Here is a 23,214-nt window from a genome sequence, read left to right as displayed (position 1 = left end):
GACTTACGACCGGTTTAGTCCTCGACTTACGACCGGTTTAGTCCTCGACTTATGACCGGTTGGGGTCGCGGCATTAAAAAGGTTGAGAACCACTGGCATAGAGGGTCACTCCCTCTCAACACAACCCACCTCACAGAATTCCTGTGAGGAGGAGGAGGAGGAAGTATTTTGTATGCTGCCTTTAGTTGGGATATAAATTGAATAAATATCAGCTGGGATAATCAGTTGCCTTTGTTAATGTTTAATTTTTAAGCATCTTCGATTTTGCATTTTCCTCCTGTATTTTTTCTACAAATCTGAGGTTCATCATAAAGCCAGTTTGAATCATGCGCAGTGGAACAGGATTCATGAGATTTTGACTTGTGCAATTTTAGAATTCCCTTTATATTGCCTGTATTAGGGTTTTCCATTTTTTTCCGTTCTTTAGCTAAAACCACTGATCAGAAAGTTCTTTTGCCCAAATACTTTAAGTCGATTTAAATGCCCTTGTTGTGTTTGGGTCATGCGTTCATGCGTCGTTATCTAAAGAAAAACCACTTCTACCCAATTCTGGATAATTTACCCAGGTTTGGGAAGCGCTGGCCTACATGGAATGATGTACTAGCAATTGTTTTATAAAATGCAAAACATAGAAATGATAGGTTAGCAAGAGCATAATGGGAAAGTTTAAAAGCTGCTTTGAAAATATTGATACCATCTTGTTTGTTTCTCCCTATTTTCTAACCCTGTCACTTTTGATCTAAATCTAGGAAAGTTTGATCAAAATTGAAAAGTGCTAGCTGTGTGTTGGGGAAAGCCGAGTTCTCCAACTGAACAAAGCCATTGTTACTTTTAATTAGAGTTTGCTTGGCAGGATATTTTATCTCCTGAAGAAGTGCCAGTAGCCCTAGTTTTCCCTGAATTTTGCAAATGGTATGCTGTAGTTGAAGCCTGCCTTTTACTCTCAATTTTAGTTTTAGAACAGATCTTGGGAGTTCTTCTGGAAGCTGCTGAACTGAACTTCCTGGCATTCATAGCTGTAGTCTGAGCATTCCCTCACTTTTATCGAAAAGAATATTGATTCGTGCGTATATTAACTTTTGCAGTCCTCTAAGCCTTCACGGTGATGAAATCCATGGGAGGATATCTGGACATTGGCTAAATCTTCATCCTTCCACCTAACGTTCGAAGAGACTGAAAGCAACGTTTGGAGTTCTGTGAGCATGTTGTGGCCAATCCCATTTTGCCTCGGGTTAGGAATTTATGTTTTCACAAAGCGTCCACCATGTGGATGTGGCCAGCCATACATATAGCGGAAGATAAACGGATGAGATCGCTTCCATCTGTTGTGGTCTCTTAGGATTTACCCTGCCATCTCCCAATTTACTTTTGTCTTTTGTTCTGGAAAGTAGGTAAAACTTCCAAGACAAAATCAGCTTCTTCAATATTTTAGGAATGTCAGTGTTGGATCTTAAGTTATGCTCAGAATAAAGATGGAGCTGGAAGTGAGGGCTTTGCATTGCAACATGCTAGCTTCTATATAATAGTTTTTATGAAAAAGAAAAGTCTTAGGAGCCAGCAGGCACAAAGAAAAGTGTCTACTGCTAGCACATAGGCATGATTCAGCAGATGGAGCAGTGACATGTTTGCTGGGAAATTGACTCCAAAAAAATGTGACTTCTCACTTGCTGCACTGACCATAATAAAACAGCAGGAGGAACAGCCTCCCCAGAATAGAGGGGAAAAGAGATTCTGCCAGAAGAATCTCTTTTCCCCCTCTATTCTGGGGAGGCGAGCAACTTGAGATCCCCAGGCACCATTCTTATGACTCTGGAGGCTCCTGTGATGATGGGGGTTGAAAACTGGTAGCACATTTCCCCATCACTATGAGTTGGAATACAGTTAACAAATCACTTTGTATGGGGGTTAGCATACCTTGCAAAAACAGAATCCTTGATTTGCCAATTAATTTTACTCTTTCTCCCACTCCTGTTCCCCTTCTCCTTTTGCATTATTGCCTCACCAATTCATTATTACCATTATTAGCCCAAGACAGCCCAAAAATATTAGGTGTAGCCCTCAATCATGAGAAGGTAGCCTATTCCCCTTATATTTACATACCAAACCCAAGGGATGGAAATAGAATTAGAATTAGAATAGAATAGAATTGGAATTGGAATTGGAATTGGAAGGGACCTTGGATGTCTTCTAGTCCAACCCCCGGCTTAGGCAAGAAACCCTATAACATTTCAGACAAATGGTTGTCCAATCCCTTCTTAAAACCTCCAGTGTTGGAGCATTCACTTCAGGAAGCAAATTGTTCCACTCGTTAATTGTTCTAACTGTCAGAAAATTCCTCTTTAGTTGTAGGTTGCTTCTCTCCTTCATTAGTTTCTATCTGTTGCTTCTTATCCTGCTTTCAGGTGCTTTGGAGAATAGGTCGACTCCCTCATCTTTGTGGCAACCCCTGAGAATCATGTCACCCCTAGTAAACTAGACATACCCAATTCCAGCAACCGTTCTTTATATATTTTATGCTCCAGTCCTCTGATCATCTTTGTTGCTCTTCTCTGCACTCTTTCTAGAGCTTCAACATCTTTTTTTACATCGTGGTGACCAAAACTGGATGCAGTATTCTAAGTGTGGCCTTACCAAGGCGTTGTAAAGTGGCATTAACACTTCGCGTGATCTTGATTCTATCCTTCTGTTAATGCAGCCTAGCCCTTCTCACACCTGTCCGTTGTCCTATTTGCAGCAGATCAAGCGCTCAGCCCGCATGTGTGGAGAATGTGAGGCCTGCCGGCGCACAGAGGACTGCGGGCAGTGTGATTTCTGCCGGGACATGAAGAAGTTTGGCGGGCCTAACAAAATCCGTCAGAAATGCCGCCTGAGGCAGTGCCAGGTTCGGGCTCGGGTGAGTGTCGTGGTGGGCATTCCCTGCCCTGAGATCATTGCATGTTTTCTCTAGAGGGGCACTTCCTTGGCTGCTCACTCCCAAGGGGCAGCCACCTCAAATTGAAGCTGTTGGTTGTGTGTAGCTCACACGTGATTTTTTTTTTCCCGTTCTTTTCTTCCTAGGAGTCCTATAAATATTTTCCAGCTTCGGTAAGTTTCCTTTTTCCCTCCAGTTTTTTCTTTTTTTTTCCTTTTTTTTAAAAAAAAATCTTAATAATCAGGATTAAGATAATAGGTGAGTGCTAAGTTGGGACTCCTGGGATTTTTTTTTTCCCTAGATAGGGAAGCAGACTGAAGCTTGGCCTATACATCCAGTATAATGAGGTGGTGATAGTTTAGAAGTGGTGGACTGAACTATTTCAGATTGTGGGTGGAAACTAATCTCTTTTACATATAGGTAGTCCTCGGCTTACAACCTTTCGTTTAGTGACGGTTTGACGTTACAAACAGCGCTGAAAAAAGTGATTTATGACCATTGTTCATACTTAACGACCATTGCCGCATCTCCGTGATCACGTGATCAAAATTCGGACGCTTGGCAACTGACTCATGTTTATGACGGTTGCAGTGTTCCGGGGGGGGGGGGTGTCATGTGATCTCCTTTTGCGACCTTCTGACAAGCAAAGCCAATGGAGAAGCCAGATTCACTTAGTGACTGTGTTACTAATATAACAACTGCAGTGGTTCACTCAACAGCTGTGGCAAGAAAGGTCGTAAAATGGGGCAAAACTCATTTAACAACCGTCTCGTTTACCACAGAGAGTTTGTGCTCAATTGTGGTCATAAATCGAGGACTACCTGTCCATAGCACGTGCACCCATGTTTATCTCCCACTTAAGAGAAAACTAACACAGCAGGGAGAAAGTTTTTTTTCCCTGTGCCCTACTCTGGGTTTTCCAACTTTTTAATTGGATGAGGGTTTTTTTTTTTGTCCTCTTCTTCCAACCCCCAGTGAGGCAATTCTACGCCTTTCTCTGTTTAGTGACGGCAGTCCACCTTTTCATCTTATTTCCACCTCATCCTGCTGCCTGTATAGATCCGGCGTAACACTTAGTGGGTTCGTACTTGAAAGGCCGGGTGCGCGAAGACCCAGACTGCATGCATTTATGTATTGTGTTAGGTGGCAGGTTTTGCTGGGCCATTTGGCCCTGCTTCTTGGAGCTCTTAAGCCTTTTCTCCTCTCCACTTTTATTTTATTTTATTTTTTTTAAAAGAAGTGGGTTTGGGAATTCTTTTTTTTTTTTTGCTGCTCGTGCTTTGCCGCTTGGCATTCAGCAAGCCCCATTTTCTCTGGTTTGCCACTCTGTGCACAGGAACAGAAGGGTATGTTTGCACTGTCTTGGTGCCTTGGTGCTCGTGAAGCCAGGCAGATGGCTTCTTTAATGCTTTCCTCTCTCTCTCTCTTTCTCTTTTCTTCCCCCCTTTTCCTCTCTCACTGCTTTTTCCCGCTCTCTCCCCACTTCCCCAATCGCTCAATAGATGTTACGGGGGCGGGAGGATGATCTGCAGATGCTAAAGGAACAGCTAGAATCGGCTGCCACACCTGAGCCTCTGTCGGATGATGATCTGCACATAGATCCCGATTTGTATCAGGAGCTTTGTTCAGGGGCCTTCGATGATCAGAATCTGGTGAGACCTATGGTAGACCCATTGCCTTGGGATTCCTAGGTCATGTTGGCAGGGTAAAATGCTTGCTTGGGTAGAAAAACACTGCCCTAGGATAGTGCATGTCCTGGGTCCCCTCCTAATGTAATTCAGTGCTGCGGAAAGACATCTATCAGAGGTGCTGGGAACTCTAGCTAAATGTTTGGCTCAACGTTTCATATGGGACTTGACCCAGTTCCTCAGCATTTAAAGCTCCCTGCTTGTCCACTTTTCTACTATTTCTTGAGCCTTGTATCTTCAGTTTATTCTCCAGCAATCTTTTTGCCTTGATTTCCCCTTATTCCTTTATCTTCTCCTTCTGATTCTTCTACCCTGCTTCCTCTCGGCTCTTTGCTTTTCTGCTGGCTACTCTGTCTCTCTTTCTGCAAAGATTCCCAATTCTAGGCTTTTTGCTTGCCTGTTACCCTTTGCTAACCGCCCGTAGGTTTTCTTATGGACGCTTCATGTCTCTCACAGAAGCTGCACTATCGATCCTTTGGACTGTTCTTCCCCTACCTAGCCCATAACTAAGAATGTTTGTAAATGGCCAGAGATGTTACTACTATTGTTTTGTTAGACAAGCTCTTGCAGATTGCCACACATGACACACATCTGGGAAAATATGTTCCTTTAATTTGGTTTCTAAATTATTTTGTTAGTTTACTTTGGTTTTTCAAGTGCTTTTAGAAAAGGTTACTACGGCATTTTTACCTGAGTCCGTAGTGGGAAGTGCAGGTAGCCATTGGGTTACGATCACTTGTTCAACTGTTCAAAGTTACGACAGTGCTGAATGAGGAGATGTATGGCTGATCCTCAAAGCCATGACAGCATTGCTGCAGTTATTTGATTGCAATTCAGGCACTTGGCAACTGCAATTACAATGGCTGCAGTGTCCCCTCACGTTATCACTCTTTGTGACCTTCTCTACTGGTTTCTGCCAAGCAAAGTCAATGGAGAAGCCTGCAGGAGGTCACAAATGACAGTCACGTGACATTGTGGGATTCACCTAATGCAGTGGTTCTCAACCTGTGGGTCGGGACCCCATTTGGGGTCGATTGACCATTTCATGGGGGTCGCCAAGCAAGGCTGTCCGCCATTTTTTTTGTCCGCCATTTTTTTCCCCCTTTTCTGGCGGGTGCCTTACCTCCCTTGGGCTGGGCCAGCTGGTGGTCGGCCTGCTCCGTCTCTGCCGCTTGCCAGCTACGCCTCGGCCGGCGCAGGGGACGGAACCACGCATGGGCGGCGCTCCCGGGCAGGGAAAGTCCTCGACTTGCGACCGGTTGGGTAGTCCTCGACTTACGACCAGTTTAGTCCTCGACTTACGACTGGTTGGGGTCGCGGCATTAAAAAGGTTGAGAACCACTGACCTAATGCCTGCAGCTGGAACTGCCATTGTAAGTTGGTATGTTCACCTGATATTGGATTTTGCAACAGCATCATTTAGAGAGAGAGAGTTCCCAGTCCCAATAACTACCATTATTCAAGGACTATTTGTATAATAACCTCTGTACAGAGAACTGTAGTGTAATAGGCACCAAAGATCCATTTTTTTGATTATTACAAACAGCCAGTCTTACTTTTGCTTACTTGATGCTGGGTTAGGCATTTCTTTTAATGAGACAGTACCACACATCTTAAAGCATATTAATATGCCTTTGTTAGCTAAGTGCTCCATTGATGTAACTCCAATATAAATATTTCTCACTCACCTCCCATTCATTCAGTGACCATTCAAAGTTACAGTGGGTGCTGAAAAAAATAACTTTATAGCGTATTCATAACCTTTGCAGCATTCCTCAGTCATGTGATTGCCATTACAGTCAGTATGCAATGATCTATGCCTGAATTATGGGTTTTGTTTACACACACACACACACACACACACACACACACACACACACACACACACACACACAGAGTGCAGAGCAGAGAGATTGGAGAGAAAGGGATTGCAAGGAAGTAAGCTGTTTTTCTAGACATTGAAAGCAATGTGATTCTGGCAGCAGCCCAGTGCTACAGTACTCTTTTGAAATCTCTTTCTCTTCAATCTCTTTTTTTCTATGAGGGAGTTGGTGGGGAGAAAAAAATAAGCAATTTCTGTAGGCAATTTCTCCTTTGCCTGATCCTCCTCTCCCTCCCCCCTACAGAACAGAAAGATTGGAAAGGGATTTCAAGAGAGTAAGCTGTTTGCTCTTCTATATATTGAGAGCAATGTGGGTAATTCAGGTCTGAGTGCTGCAGATGTGCTAGGCAAACAGCTTACTCTTCTCTCCAATCTCTCTTCTATGGGTGGAGAAAGGAAAAAAAGCAAGCAATTTCTTTAGACAATCTCTCCTTTGCTTGCTCTTGTCTCTCCTGCAGAGCGGAAAAATTGGAAAAGAAAGATTTCAAGAGAGTAAACTGTTTGCTCTTTTAGGTATCAAAAGCCATGTGATTGCTCTGGAAGTGAAAAAGGGTAAGGCAAAGGGGAGATTGCCTACATAAATTGCTTGCTTTTTTTCCCCCTCCTCCCCTTAGAGCGGAAAGATTGGAGACAGGGATTTCAAGAGAGTAAACCATAGCATGCGGCTCCCATCCCTGGATTAGAGTGCAATAACATTGCTTTTAGTGTACAAGACAGTAAGCAGGCACTCAAGCATTCCAAAGGCAGGAGAGGGGTTAGGAGGCAAACAAAAGCTGAAGGCGTGAAACTGAGTAGATGTGTCTCTTTCCAGTTGGAAAGCATAGTCACAGTCACATGACTTTCCAATTAGTGACTGTTTTACTGAGTGGCAGAGCTACAATTAGGATCGTTAAGCAAGCTAAGTATATAATTTCCATGTCTGTTGGCCGTGCTAGCTGGGCATTTAAGAATTATAACCAAAATGCATTAGAAAGATCCTAGGAAGCTGGAAACAACTTGTGTGAATAGAGTAACTCGCAGAGTGAGCCCAATAAAGCTGTTGCACTCTTATGGTTCCCATAAAACTGGGGGGGGGGTTATGGTTGCCTCCAATGGAGAAGGTTGCTGAATTTCTACTCAAGTTGAGATTTTGTTGTGTGCTTCATAGTTTAAAGATCAACAGCATTGACTCTCCTAGGCCAGATGTGTTTCCCTTTCTAAATGCCAGTCTACATGAAGTCAAAAAAACCCAACCCATCTTGGATTGTCAACATCTGTGACAACAGGGCCATTAATGGAACTGGAGCATGCAGTTTCATGTATTAAATACATTTCTATTTTACATTTTCATTGCTTTTTTTTAAATAATCCCAAAGTGGATTACTCTGGTATCTTTTTTTTTTCTCCTCAAAGTGGTTCTATGACATAATACGTTGCTGGCCAGAGTAATAGAATTACAGAATGTATTTCCTGAAAGAAGAAACGGAAGCAAAGCTGACTTGCTCTTTGGCTTTTCCTAAAAGTCTTGTTCTGGAAATGTTAATCTTCCCCCCCCTCCTTTCCCCCCCATCTTATCCCTTCTTTTAGCCATGGCTCAGCGACACAGACGATGTGCCCTTCCTTGATCCTGTGTTGCGGAAACGTGCAGTGAAAGTGAAGCATGTCAAGCGCAGGGAAAAGAAGTCAGAGAAGAAGGTATGAACCCAACATGGCAAGTTGCCGGGATGGGAAGTGGAATTTTTAATGGGGGAAGAGCACATTCTAAAGCTGTAATCCTTTCCACAGTGTGCTTACAAGTCCATCAAAGTTGGCTCCCTTTATGGTTTGGGAGGGACCTACTTTTCATTTTCTTCCTCCTTGATTTAAAATTGCTAAGTCCAAGTCTGTTCCATCAGAAACAGAAGTACTTCTTCATTTATGTATTAGATGTATAGTTTGCCTTACATTCAGGAGCTCTATGTCAACGCTGCTAACATTGAATATTCTTGCTTTGACAAAATATGGAGAACTGTCTGGTATTTTTAGAGTTAATTCAGATGACAGAGGAAGGGAGGAGAATTATAAGGAAAGCCCGGGGAAAAGGAACGGAAGTGAATCTTTGCCCTCCAGGTTAATTGGAAGATGTGAATCATGACCCCAAAATAGGGGAGGGGAAATGCCTGGAATGTTATGTTGCAAAGGAAGGGAAATTCAGATCTTGGCATTCACCATGCCGTGCTGACACCCCTCTACACTAATAAAAGGCTTTTTAGGTTAAACCATGCCTGAAAGTTCTTTGAAGTGTTTCATTAGTCAGACACATGACACTCAATGCACCAGGTGTAGTTCTTCATCCTTCCTTTCCCCCCTCACACCAATAACCTTATGGGTTGTAGGTGAATTGAAAGTGAGTGACTGACCCAAAGTCATCCAGTAAATTTCCTTGTTAGAGTTGGACTTGAGCCTGGGTCTCTTCAGTCCTACCCTGGTACCTTAACTGCTATGCCACATTGGCTCTCAAACTCTCTTCCTTGGTTACCAGCTGCAACCAGCTATGTCAGTGATGGCGAACCTTTTAGAGACTGAGTGCCCAAAAACTGGCCCCGCTCCGCCCCCACACCACCATCCCCTACCCCGCCTGCCCGCAGGGCCATTCATCGCCTCCAGAGCCCACCACAGATCGCTCAGGCAGCCCAGCAGCGCCATGGTGGCCACGCCCTCTGCCCGCGCCCTACAGCATCAACTGTGCGATGGGGCGTGAGGGCAGAGTCTTGTCTACACTGCCTGGCTGCCATGTCCTTGGCTGCGCTGCTCTGCGTGGGCCACGCTCAGGGGCGACTCCTCCAGGGGGGCTGCTGGTGAGGAGGGGGTCGTGGGGGGAGGCGAGGCTGGGGCAATGGCACATGTGCCCCCTCTGGCACCCGTGCCATAGGTTCGCCACCACTGAGCTATGTGCTGGATGCACAAAATAGAACAACAGTAAACAAAGGAGGGTGCCTAACAAATATGAATCTTAATGTTGAGCTCTCCTCTAGAGCAGAGTTGCCCAACCTTTCCGGGTTGGTGGCTGGGAGAGAAAGGGAGAAGCAGGGAAATGTATGTGCGCAAGCACAAAACAGGTGTGCGCACGGTGCTAGCACCCATGTGCATTTGCTAGCGGGCTGCGCACATCCATGGTGGTGCTGGTGCCTGCCTGCCTGTGCAAATGGGCTGCTAGCACCTGTGCACATGTGCAAATGGACCACTAGTGCCCGCATAATGCTGGTGGCAGCGCTAGCACCCCTGCGAATGTGAAAACAGCGGCTATTTATTTATTTATTTATTAAATTTATATACCGCCCTATCTCCCTTACGGGACTCAGGGCGGTGAACAGGCGATACTAAAAACCACAGTAATAAAAAAATATGGTCATGTGGAACACTGTTACCTTCCTACTGAAGTGGTACCTATTTATCTACTCACATTTGCATGCTTTCCGAACTGCTAGGAAAATTCTTGTATTCTTATCACAATTAAAGACAGGACTGAAAAAATGTTCCTATGTGATATTCTGCTTTTCCTTCAGAAAGTAAACAGTATCTTTCCCTCCCTCTTTCAATCTGAAATAGTTTAAGCTAAGAGACAAAGTCACCCAAAGATTTTCAGTTTAGGTGGGGATCTCGTCCTGGGTCTCCCCATACCAAATCAGCATTCTTGTCATGACAACAGTGTAATGGCTAGCCCACATATCATTTTTTCAGTCCTGTCTTTAATTCTGATAAGAATACAAGAATTTTTCTAGCAGTTCGGAAAGCATGCAAATGTGAGTAGATAAATAGGTACCACTTCAGTGGGAAGGTAACAATGTTCCACATGACCATATTTTTTAGTAAGAAAAAGATGGAGAATCTGGGCTTCCCAAATCCAAGACTTAAAATTGCTATATATACTGCGTCTGAAGTAGTGTTTCCTGTTTAGATCAGATCAGGATCCCTCCAGTCTAGCCAGTGTTTCTCAAACTCATCAACTTTTAAGATATGTGAACTTCGGTTCCCAGAGTTTCCAGCAATCAGAATCCACTCTAGCTGGGGAATTCTAGGAACTGAAATCTACTCATCCTAAAGTTGATGAAGTTGAGAAACATTGAGGCTGGCCTTGCTTTCAATCAACCATCTGCTGAATGCAGAAAACAAAGCAAGAACATAAACAAAAAAAACAGGGTGCCCAATGTGGGTCTTGATGTGGAGATATATGGCCTTCGTATTGTGAATCTTCACATTGGGGGAAAGGACTGAAAGTGGTTAGATTTCCTTGAGCCCTCTTTGTGGTTCTTGCTCTGCAGAAGGAGGAAAAATATAAGCGACACAAGCAGAAGCAGAAACACCGTGACAGGTCAAAACATGCCGAACGGGTGGATGCTAAAGATCCTTCTTCCTTACATCAATGTCTGGGCCCTGGCTGCATCCAGGCTGCCCGGGCTAGCTCCAAGTACTGCTCCGATGAATGTGGAATGAAGCTGGCAGCCAAGTAAGAACTATGTCTCCTCAATGTTTACTTTTCAGCATGGGTTAGGGCAGGGGTAGGCAACCTTGGCTCTTTTATGACTCGTGGACTTCAACTCCCAGAATTCCTGAGCCAGCAATTCCTGAGCAAAGCTGGCTCAGGAATTCTGGGAGTTGAAGTCCACGAGTCATAAAAGAGCCAAGGTTGCCTACCCCTGGGTTAGGGGGAAGGGAACTTTGCCCTTGGAGCTGGAGTGAGATGAAAGGGTAAGATAAATATTGGTAGTGAAATATGAGCATTTCCCCCCTCCCCGAACTTCAGCTGTATGGAAGGGACAGTTATGATGAAACTAAAAGGGACAGTTTTGGGAATGAGTGTCATAATCCATAATAATAGAAACCTGTTTTGGTAGAAGAGCACATGGGCACCACTGGCACCAGTCTTTGGTCTGGAATTTTTTTTCTTGTTCCCGTGGATCGTTACTGCCGTAGACTAGGACAACGGGGAGCTTTGTTGGGTAGTGCACGGAGAACTTTTAAAGCACTTTTTCTTTCTATACCTAGGAAATACGTTCATGGCTTTCTTTCTTTAAACGCATCTGAGACAGTTGCTTTAATCTAAGACACTTGTGCCTTAAATCAGCGGTTCTCAACCTATGGGTTGCGACCCCATTTGGGGTCGATCAACCATTTCACGGGGGTCGCCAAGCAAGGCTGTCCACCATTTTTTTCCCCCTTTTCCGGCGGGTGCCTTTCCTCCCTTGAGCTGGGCCAGCTGGTGGTCGGCCTGCTCCGTCTCTGCCGCTTGCCAGCTACGCCTCGGCCGGCGCAGGGGGCGGAACCACGCATGCGCGGTGCTCCCGGGCAGGGAAAGTCCTCGACTTATGACCGGTTGGGTAGTCCTCAACTTATGACCGGTTTAGTCCTTGACTTATGACTGGTTTAGTCCTCGACTTACGACCAGTTTAGTCCTCGACTTACGACCGGTTGGGGGTCGCGGCATTAAAAAGGTTGAGAACCACTGCCTTAAATAGTCCCTTCCAGCTTACAATATCCTTGAGGCATATGAATTGAGTAGAATAACGTTATATCGCATTTGATCCCTGCTCTCTCATATTGACCTGTGGTGATCTTCTTTCCCTCCTCAGCCGCATCTATGAGATCCTCCCACAGCGCATACAGCAGTGGCAGCAAAGTCCCTGCGTGGCAGAGGAGCATGGCAAGAAGCTGCTGGAGCGGATAAGGCGGGAGCAGCAGCAGGCCCGGCTTAAGTTACAAGAAATGGAACGCCGATTCCACGAATTGGAAGCTCTAATTGTCCGGGCCAAGCAGCAGGCTATCAAGGAAGATGAAGAGGTACCTGGAAAACGTGGCGAAGGAGACAGAATTGCTGGGTCTCCTTTGGATGGACACCTTCTTAGAACAGATTGGGGAGCTTGGATAGATACGGCTAGAGCTCTTTGGCATCTGAACAGTATGCGCCTGTTTCTCACCAGTGCAGCTATAGATTGTAAACCAGGGGTCTTCAGACTTGACCCTTTTATGACTTGTGGACTTCAACTCCCAGAATTCCTCAGCCAGCGTGGATTCAGGCACGCTGGCTGAGGAATTCTGGGAGTTGAAGTCCACAAGTCATAACAGGGCCAAGTTTGAAGAGCCCGGTTGTAAACCATCCAGAGGCATTGATTGAGATGGGTGGCTCTAGAAGTGGAAATAAATAGACATACATTCACACATATTCCTAAACTCCAGTAGCTTGTGTGCATTCCCAGATTAAATTGAGGTCATTCTCTATAATGTCAGAAGAACTAAGCAGTCATTCCCTAATCTTTTTCATTGTTATAATAGGTTTGTGAAAGCTCCGTTAACTCTTGATTTAAGCCCCAGAGGAAACACTGTAAAAAAGAAAAAGAAAAAAAGGAAATCTATCCTCTTGTCTAAAAGAATTCAGTTGCTAGCTGCTACTTATCCTGCCAGTCCACTTGTACGTGTCCTGAGTCTGCTTACATTAGCATAATTGGTTAGTTCAGACTGGGCCAAACTAGAAGTATAATTCTAGGTTGAAGTTAAAGTGTAATGGTGAAACTCTTGACGGTTTCTTTTTTAACACAAATGTAAGAGAAAATAGCAATAGTTCTTGGTTAGAATCCTAGCTAATACCGGAAATTCTTTCAGAATGTTCTCAAGCATGTAGGACAGGGGTCTTCAAACTTGGCCCTTTTATGACTTGTGGACTTCAACTCCCAGAATTCCTCAGCCAGGCATGCTGGCTGAGGAATCCTGGGAGTTGAAGTCCACAAGTCCATAAAAGGACCAAGTTTGAAGACCCCTGACGTAGGAGAACATCTGTCCCTTTATTTCTTAAGCAAACACTTACATTTCCCCAAATTATATTAACAAAAGTGTACTCCAGTACGTGGAGTGTTTTGAATTACCTACCTCCTCCGGCCATGTGTGTGTGGCGTTAAATTTTGAGTGGAATTCTCTGTGAGCCTGAACCCATTATGTGCTGTGTGATATTGCTGCAGCAGATAAAGTACCCTGAACTTTTCAGCTTCCTGGCTGGGAGGGCGAAAAGCAGTGGGCAGAACCCAGTGAAAAACATGGCCAGTGGTGATGTGGTGGCAGCTACCTTGATTTGAGAAAATTGGACAGTTTTCTCGAGACTGATTTGGAGCAGAATTAACCATTGCCTATTGGGAAGTCTGACTGGACGTAAACGGCAGAATTTACTAGCCTATATAATGCCCTAGAGAGCCAGTCTTGATGTAGAGGCTAAGGCAGTGGACTAGAAACTAGGGGTGACTGTGAGTTCTAGTCCCTCCTTGGGCACAAAGCCAGTTGGATGACTCCGTCTAGTGCAGTGTTTCTCAACCTTGACAATTTTAAGGCATGTGGACTTCAACTCCCAGAATTCCACAGCCAGCAATGTTGGCTGTGGAATTCTGGGAGTTGAAGTCCACATGCCTTAAAATTGTCAAGGTTGAGAAACACTGGTCTAGTGGCTCTCTCTCTCAGCCCTAAGAAGAAGGCAAAGGCAAAACCACTTCTGAAAATCTTGTCACGAATATTACAGGTGAACCTCAGGTTATGGCCATTTGTTCAGCGACCATTCAAAGATACGATAGTATTAAATGAATGGTAGTTATTACCAGTCCTTCAGCCATTGCAGTGCTCCTGCAGTCAGATGATTAAAATTTATGATTGCAGAAGGCATTTGAACTCCCTCCATCTACAGTACCTATCTCTCCCCCCATCTCTGACCATATAATAATAATAATAATAATAATAATAATAATAATAATAATAATAATAAAAAAATCCACCAAACTGTAGAAAAAGAAAAACGAAGTTTGAATGACTACGTGAATCAAAGTGCAGAAAAACTGCTGCAGGCTGTGAAAACAGAGAGCGCTCTAAAAATAACAGAAACAAAGGCAGAATATAAGGAAAAACGGCTGGATGACAGATTAAATAGATGGAAAACCAAAGCTCTGCGTGGACAGCATTTGAAAAACATTGAAGGAAAATGTGATAACAACTTGACATGGGCATGGCTTCAGATGGGAACCATCAAGAAAGAAATGGAAGGCTTAATATTGGCTGCTCAAGAACAAGCACTACAAACTAATGCCATGAAAGCGAAGATACAAAAATCCACTGACAATCCAAATTGCCGACTTTGCAATGACAAAGTTGAAACTGTTTCACACCTAATCTGTGAGTGCAGCAAAATCGCGCAAACGGATTACAAATCTAGACATGACCGAGTTGCTAAATTAATCCATTGGGCATTGTGTAAAAAATACAACTTGCCTGTGTCCGAAAAGTCGTGGGAACATAGGGTGGAAAAAGTTGTTGAGAATGAGAGGGTGAAGATCTTGTGGGACTTTCGAATACAGACAGATCGCCATTTGGAACACAATACACCGGATATTGCAGTTGTAGAGAACCGAAGCATACAGCTGATTGATATCACTGTATCAGGAGATGCCAGAGTCGAAGAAAAAGAACTGGAAAAAATTACGAAATATCGCGACCTGACCATCGAAACTGCCGATTATGGATGAAACGTGTAACAGTGGTACCCATTGTCATCGGGACACTGGGAACTATGTCCAAAAACTTTGCAAAATACATCAAGAAACTGCAGCTTCCTGCAATAACTCCAGCAATGTTACAAAAAACTGTGCTACTCCGAACATCTTATATTTTAAGGAGGTACTTGGTTGACACCTAGGATGCTGGTAGCAACCCGTGTCAACCATCAGCGCCAGCCAATTTGAATGTTCAGTTGACTGAGGTTCATGTTTAATGAATAAAAGATAATAATAATAATAATAATAATAATAATAATAATAATAATAATAATAATAATACAGCTGGAGCACCACTTGAACATCATTGGCATTAACAAATTTGCCATTAGTCAACTGCAAAAGGCAGCCTTACTAGGAACTGCTTCCATCCTGCGACGATATCTGTAATGCCATCAAACATCCACATCTGCCTATCCCAGGTCCTTGGTAAGGACTCGATAGGTAGACAAAAATGCCAAATCCAGTCTGAACATCTGGCTGACTGTGCGATGATCAATAATAATAGTAATAATAGTAATAATAATAATAAAGTTGGAAGGGACCTTGGAGATCATCTAGTCCAACCCCCTGCTCAGGCAGGAAACCCTATACCATTTGGCCGCCCTTGCACTACACACACGCACACACACACACCGCTGCTGTCCCCAGCTGACTTTTGCCATATACTTTTTCACACTGCTGACCTGCGATCCAAGCCCTGGATGAGGGTGCAGACCCAGTATGTGCACAATAAGGGTTGTGGAATTTTGTCTGCTGAAGGGAGCTTCCTGGGTCCGGCTTCCAAGGGCAGCAGTGCAGGAGAAGGGACCCCGTCTTCCACTGCCAATGTGAGGTGTGATAGTCTGCAGAAAGTGGAGAGTGCAGTGGGACAGGATGCGAGGCGTGGTGCACTTTGTTGCTAGGGAAGGTGGCCGTGGCTCCCCAAGTGAAGATAGCTATGGGGGGAGGGAGAGTCAGTCATTTCAGGTGGCAACAGAACTGGAAGAAACAAGGAAAAGGATTTCCCAGAGGCGCAGGAGACATCCCAAAACTTGTGCTGGAAGTGCTCCTGATGAATTGGTCCACGGGCTTCAGCTTGTTGGAAGGTTCTGGCCCTTTGTGAGGCTTTGCAAGAGGAAGGCTGGCACAGAGGGTCTGTTGGTACTGGGCTTGCCTCCACCCCTCTTGGAAGACCGCAGGCCAGATCTTCAGGAGTGCTTCCAATGTGAGCTGGAGAGGATGCGTTACCCCTTTTCCACATCCTTCCGCTTCCTCCAGTTCTGCTACCACCCTGAATGGCACCTCCTGCACAGCTGCCACTTTCGCCTAGGCCAGTGGTTCTCAACCTTTTTAATGCCGCGACCCCCAACCGGTCGTAAGTCAAGGACTAAACCGGTCGTAAGTCGAGGACTAAACCGGTCCTAAGTCGAGGACTACCCAACCGGTCGTAAGTCGAGGACTTTCCCTGCCTGGGAGTGCCGCGCATGCGTGGTTCCACCCCCTGCGCCGGCCGAGGCGTAGCTGGCAAGCGGCAGAGACGGAGCAGGCCGACCACCAGCTGGCCCAGCTCAAGGGAGGTAAGGCACCCACCAGAAAAGGGGAAAAAAAATGGCGGATAGCCTTGCTTGGCGACCCCCATGAAATGGTCGATCGACCCCAAATGGGGTCGCGACCCATAGGTTGAGAACCGCTGGCTTAGGCAGCCACCGCTGCCTTGCCTGGCAAGGCAGCACATTAAGCTTTGCTGTCCCATCTTGCTGTGCTCGCCACAGTCTGGGCTATCACTCCTTGATAGCCGCGGCTTCTCCTGCAGTGCTGCCTGCCTCTTCCCTGACTGAGCCTGGCAAGCTCTGTGCGGCAGACGAGGCTTCATCACCCTGCCACACTCACTGACTGCATCCTTGCCCAATATCTGGATCCTGGGCCAGCAGCGGGAGGAAGACAGGAAGGTCTGCATTGGGTGGTGGGGGGCATGGCAGGGGTAGATGGAATGCAGGGTACCCAAAATGCAGGGTACTCCGTTTCCACCCAGGTGGAGGTGGGGCGGGGGTGGTAGTGGTAGCAGAAGCAATTGCACAGGGCAGGAGAAGTGTGAGGTCCTTGCCTAATGACTGCACAGTCTTGGCCTAATAGCTGCACTCTGGATTGCTTGGACTGCTGTCGTTAAATGGCCTCGTCCCGTAATATTGTGCTTAACATACACTTTGCTTACCAGTTGGAATTCCTATCCCAATTAAGGTCATAATCCAAGGACTACCTGTTCAGGGACTAGTCCAGGTAATTGCCAGGAATCAGCACTGACCTAAAGGCGCATGTACAGACACAAACACCCGCCAATAAGGGGCTTAATAACCTGGCTCTACAAGCTTGGTTGGGAAAATGGCTAGATCTGCCCATGGTGCTTCATGATGGTATGATTTGTTTAATTAGTGTTGTGTGATACTATATTTTCCTCACCTTTTTTAAAAGATACAATTCAAGACAGTGAGGGATACCTAATGTTCCTGCCTCATTTTTTCCTCATAACAACAGCCTTGTGAGGTGGGCTGGGCTGAGAGAGAGAGAGAAAGAGAGAGAGTGTGTCCCAAAGTCGCTCGACTGGATTTCTTGCCCAAGAAAGGCCTAGAACTCACAGTCTCCCGGTTTCAAGGCCAGCACTTTCATCATTACGCCAAGGGTTCCTCTTTAAGGCCTAGCTTTCTGAGTGTATCCCATGATACCTGATTGGTTCAACAAGCTGGACTAAAAAAACAAAAAAACTCCCCCCACCCACCTTACTCATGACCGCCAATGCATAAATTCTCTGTCGTTGGGTTGTTGCCAGAGTCTTGAATCTTCTTTGCTTGCCCGGATGGATTAAAAGTTCTGTACATGGATGGGATAAGGTGCTATTTTCTTTAAAATTCAGGTGGTTGTTTTGACATCTGCTTGTTTCTTAGACCAGTGAAGGAGACAGTGATGACACAGATTTGCAGATATTCTGTGTCTCCTGCGGCCATCCCATCAACCCCAAAGTTGCCCTTCGCCACATGGAAAGATGTTATGCCAAGGTATGTTGGTTTCCCCGGCGCTGTTTACGTGTGCTCTTGAATTGCATTCGGAAGGATTTAAGCATTGTACAGGTAGTTTTGGAGTTACAACCACCCCTTCAGCAACATTCAACATTACAACAGTGCTGAACGCGGGGGGGGGATTTGGAACCGGTCTGCAGAATTGCGACTGTTGCAACATCCCCGTGATCTCCACGCAAAGTCAGTTGGGAAGCTGATAGGAAAGGGAGCAAGTCGCTCCTGCCACATTTTCTTCCAAGGAGCCCCACTATGGAATATGAGATTCTCTGGGATCTCATATTTTATAACAAACTCCTGTCTACCTCTGCTCCCCTAATGCCTGCCTGCAGCCCAGGGTGCTCCCCCTGCTGCCCTTGTTGGTCTGGTACTCCCCAGTGCCCACCTGCTGCCTTTGCCAGCCTGCCAGCACTTCCCACTACACTGGCCTGCCCACCTGCACTCCCCAATGCCTGCCTGCAGTACTTCCTCCTTGACACACCCTCCTGCACACCTGGGACTCTGCCTCTTCCTGCTTAACAACCCTTTGCAGTCCTGGGATTATGATGACAGCTGGGATTGCTGTTACTAAGTGATGTGGTCACCTAACACTGCTTTATGACCACATCCCTTAGCAATAACAATCCTAGTCCCAATTGCCATCATCATCTGAGGACTACGAATGGAAAAGGATGGGATGGGGTGGAGCGGAGCGGAGCAGAGCAGAGCAGAGCAGAGCAGAGCAGAGCAGAGCAGAATAGAATAGAATAGAATAGAATAGAATAGAATAGAATAGAATAGAATAGAATAGAATAGAATATAGAACAGAACAAAACAACAGAACGGAACGGAATAGAATAGAATAGAATAGAATAGAATAGAATAGAATAGAATAGAATAGAATAGAATAGAAGCTGGAAGGGACCTTCGAGGTCTTCTAGTCTAGTCCCCTGCTCAAGCAGGAGAACCTATAGGTCCTATACCATCTCAGACAAGTGACTATCTAATCTCCAGTGATGGAGCACCCACGATTTCTGGGGGCAAGCTATTCCACTGGTTAATTGTCCTCACTGTCAGGGTTATACCAAGCCGTAAGTTGCCTTCCTTGCTTTGGGTTATAGGATGATGTGAAATATTGAAAGGGATCAGTAAATAAACCATGGTTTATTGATGGATTTTTAAATGCAACTGTGGCCTAGCATGATTTGCAAAAAATAGCCCTATGCTCAGTTCCAGTTGCCTTTTAACTCAGCATTCAAGACCACGAATAATATACAAGCTGGGCAGCAATAGCAACTTATGTTGTTAATGATTTTTAACAGGCATCAGCTACATTCGTATTAGCTATGTTTGCGTGAAATACGTGTTTGTGGTTATCTTAATTGTTCTTTATTCAACCTTAATACAAAGTGGTGTGTGATGGTGAAAACCATTTAAGAACATGGGAAAAAAACACGAGAAAAAAAGGAAGAGAAGAGTATTATCAGTTAAATGCCAAATTACTACAGTATAAAAGTACAGGTATTTAATGTGATCAGCCAGTTATCATTTATTCAAGCAATATTCATTAAATGAAGATAAATTCCTGTTGCTACTTTCTTTTCTTTTTTTTTTGATTTGCCAAGCTTGTCTAAGTAAGGCTTCAGGGATTAACATGTGTCAAAAAAGATTACCTAACCTTTAGGGCAGTGGTGGGATTCAGCCGGTTCGCACCACTTCGGCAGAACCGGTAGCTAGTTTTTTGTTGCCCAGGCCCAGAATGGACTTCCGGAAGCGGCATCCACACAGAGAACCGGTTGTTCACATATCTGAATCCCACCACTGCTTTAGGGATATGTAAAATGTCCATGCACGGGACATTTTCAGGTGGTGAAACAAATGGGAATGTTGAAGACAGGTGTGATTTATTTCAATGTTGACATGGCAGCTCATCTTAAAACTCTGAACTTTGGACAGTCAACTATAATATAAAACAATGTCGTGCAAAGAATAAAAACAAGACACAATAAAAATTGAATGGGGGCAAATTGAGGAAGAAGCCAAGTAGTAGCTGATAAGAAGGAGTGAAGGTTACAGCTAACGTGTGGTCAATCCTTCTGTTGCCATGGCAGGGTCAGTATACCTAGAATGGTACAGGTAGTCCTCGACTTATAACGATTTGTTTAGTGACCGTCACGAAGTCACAACGGCACCAAGAAAAGTGACTTAGGACTGTTTTCCGCACTTGCAACATCCCCCATGGACACGTGGTCACAATTCACGTTCATATTTGTGACAGTTGCAGTGTCCCGAGGTCACGTGATGACCAAGCCAGATTCACTTAACAATCACGTTACTCACTTAACAAGCTGCAGTCATTCACGTAACAACCGTGGCCAGAAAGGTCATAAAAGGGGGCAAAATTCCCTTCACAAGTGTCTCGCTTAGTGACAGAAATTTTGGGGCTCAGTTGGGGTTGTAAGTCGAGGACTACCAGTATGCTGTAATCCCACCTCCTGTTTGTCCCTCAGTCTTCCTGTCATCTTCCTTACTTCCTCTCCGCAACTGCTGCTGATAGTGAAGCCTGTACTACTACTGTGTGTATCTCCTTTTCCCTCATGCTCATCTACTAATCTTCCCGATAACTTTCCCTGTCAGTGATGGCTCATACTCCACAGGTCTGCTCACCATCAATCTTTTCCCTTCCCCTTTGCTGCTATTATGTTGTCAGTGCCTCTTATGAATACAGGTAATCCTCACTTAATGGTAACTCTACCTGTACTTCTGCTTTTGAAATTAAAAAAAAACCCACTTTGCAACACGCTTTAAAAAACTTTACGTGAGATGAGAAGACTCCTGAGCTTTCACGTTAGGTAACTAATGTTCGTACGATTGACTGTTGTTTTCTCACATAATGATGCCGGTGATATTTTTTGTTCTGTTCAGACTTTTTAACTGTGCTTTAACTGTTTCTTCCCTCTGCAGTATGAGAGCCAGACATCTTTTGGGTCTATGTATCCCACACGTATTGAAGGGTAAGAAATATGAGTTCATTGCTATCCAACCCTGGCCACCCAGACTCTTTCTGTTTGTTTTGAGATGCAGTATATCTTTCAGCCCTACCTTAATTTCCTGAAAATAAGATGGTCCTAAAGTTAAGACATCCCCTCCCCAGGAAGAATAGACAGGGGGGAAAAAAAGAACCATACAAATCCCTCTCCTTCCTTTTCTTTCTCCCTATAAGTTAATAACTAAGAACATGTTTGCCTCCCTACAATAATGTGTCTTATTATTGCTGAGAATATGAAAATGAATTATTGTTAAGAATAAAAAAATACAATTTGAACTGGGGGGGAGGGGGAAGTACGTGTCACTGAATATATCTTGGGATGCCTTTGAAAATGAGATTAGCCAGCCATACCTTCTGCTTTGCCTAGTTAAATTTAATCCTTTTTGTGACTCCTAGTAGATAAACTGTCTCTTTCTTTTCCCGCCCTGTCCAGTTATCTCCCTTTTTATCCACTTCCACTTCCATTTCCCTTTTCTTTTCTCCTTTCCTAATTCAGCTTTCTCTTTCCTTCAACCCAACTCCACATTGCTTTTTCTTCAGGGTTTTTTTTTTTGGGGGGGGGACAGGGGCGGCTTCTTTTGGAAGAGTAGAGAGCAACATGCATAATTTGGTTTCTGTGTTTCTGGGGGAGAATGATTTGGATGTTATATTCAGGTATAATTAATGTTATGAATCTTATAATTATCTTCTGGGTATCTTATTTTACAGCCAATCAATTTCAAGCAACAGATATTAATTCAGGAAATGCTGCTTTATTTTAGAGTATGTTTTCTGGAAGCTATATGTATGCACACATATATGAAAGGATATTATATGTACATACTTAGTTTGGTATTATGCAGGATTTTGCCTATCTTTATGTTTTTATTTCTACTAATCTTTTGGGGGGCATGAGAATTTTTTATATTAAGGATCATTTTTCTTTCAGATAAATACTGTATTTCTCTTACGGAAAGACATTTTTCTCCCTTCAAATAACTATTTATATAAAATACCCTCATTATATAGTTATTTGAAGGGAGAAAAATGTCTTTCTATAAGAGAAATTTTCCCCTTTCCTCATGTTCATCCAATTATATTTCCTTTCCTTCCCAGTATAGTATGTCCTTATTGTATTGCCATTCTGGTTTTGTTTTTGTTTTTGTTATGCTGCTGGAATCATGATGGGGACTATGTATATATTTGTATGTGAAATTGTTTATGAAGTGTCTTCTCTGTTATAGGACCACTTTAAGGGGAACAGCAAGTTAATTCCCCCCCCTAAAAATCCTAGACTCATGTTCGTTTGTGTGAACATTCCTCAAACTTCCCATTTTAGGAAAGGTTATTGAAAAGGTGATGATGACTCAGCCAGAAGAAATGGACTGTCTCAGATTGCTGCTAGTGAGGATCCAGAAGGAGTGGATGGAAACCACATTCTTTGCCCTTGGTGAAGGATTTTTGTGAAGGACCTTGATACCGTTAGACCTTTTGGGCAGTCATAGAATCTTGCTGGACTGCCTCCAAGCACTGGAGTCAGGGCACTGAGCTCCTGCGATTCTTCTCTTGCTTGTGTGGGTGATTTCAGTCTGTAATCAAGGGGGATGGCCAGCACTACAATACAGGGTACCACAAGGTTCAGTGCTGCCTGCCCCATTAATTAACACTTGTATGATGCCATTAAGAGAAATCATCTGACAGTTTGGTTGAGGTGTCATTGGTGTGCAGATGACATCCGGTTATACATTGCTACCCCAAATCAGACCAGCGATTCTGTTGAAAGCTTGAATTGATGTCTGGAGGTTGATGTCAGAGTCTTGATAAAGCAAAATAAGCTTAGACTGAATTATTGCAAAACCTAGGTGCTTTTTGGTCAGCATTTGGGAACTTCCAGCCCTGCTACTTTATTTTGGATGGATGGGGTAACAATCTCTTGAAAGAAGTTGTTTGTGATCCAAGTGTTCTCCTGGATTTGTGGCTACTGCTTAAACAGCAGAAACAAGCAATGGTGATGTGAGTGTGTTCGCGTTGCTTGCCCTGTGTTGGCTGGCATGCCATTTATGATCCTACCTAGAGCAGGATACTTTGACAACAATAATGCGTACTTTGATCATCACTCAGTTGGATTATTGTAACACA

At 44.3% G+C, this 23,214-nt stretch overlaps 1 protein-coding gene across 1 annotated transcript in view; it reads left to right on the top strand.

Moving 5' to 3' along the window:
- Positions 1-23,214, top strand: part of CXXC1 (CXXC finger protein 1) — a 32,854-nt gene that overhangs the window by 5,197 nt on the left and 4,443 nt on the right. Inside the window, exons 5-11 of the mRNA XM_015824454.1 lie at positions 2,735-2,893; positions 3,058-3,084; positions 8,048-8,155; positions 10,762-10,946; positions 12,070-12,277; positions 17,940-18,050; positions 21,012-21,061. Coding sequence (XP_015679940.1) covers positions 2,735-2,893; positions 3,058-3,084; positions 8,048-8,155; positions 10,762-10,946; positions 12,070-12,277; positions 17,940-18,050; positions 21,012-21,061 — 848 coding nt within the window. The remainder of the gene's footprint in view (positions 1-2,734; positions 2,894-3,057; positions 3,085-8,047; positions 8,156-10,761; positions 10,947-12,069; positions 12,278-17,939; positions 18,051-21,011; positions 21,062-23,214) is intronic.

This window comes from Protobothrops mucrosquamatus, unplaced genomic scaffold (genome assembly GCF_001527695.2).
Source record: "Protobothrops mucrosquamatus isolate PMUCROS unplaced genomic scaffold, P.Mucros_1.0 scaffold_13, whole genome shotgun sequence".
Taxonomy (NCBI): Eukaryota; Metazoa; Chordata; class Lepidosauria; order Squamata; family Viperidae; genus Protobothrops; species Protobothrops mucrosquamatus.
This window is presented reverse-complemented; position numbering and strand designations above follow the sequence as displayed.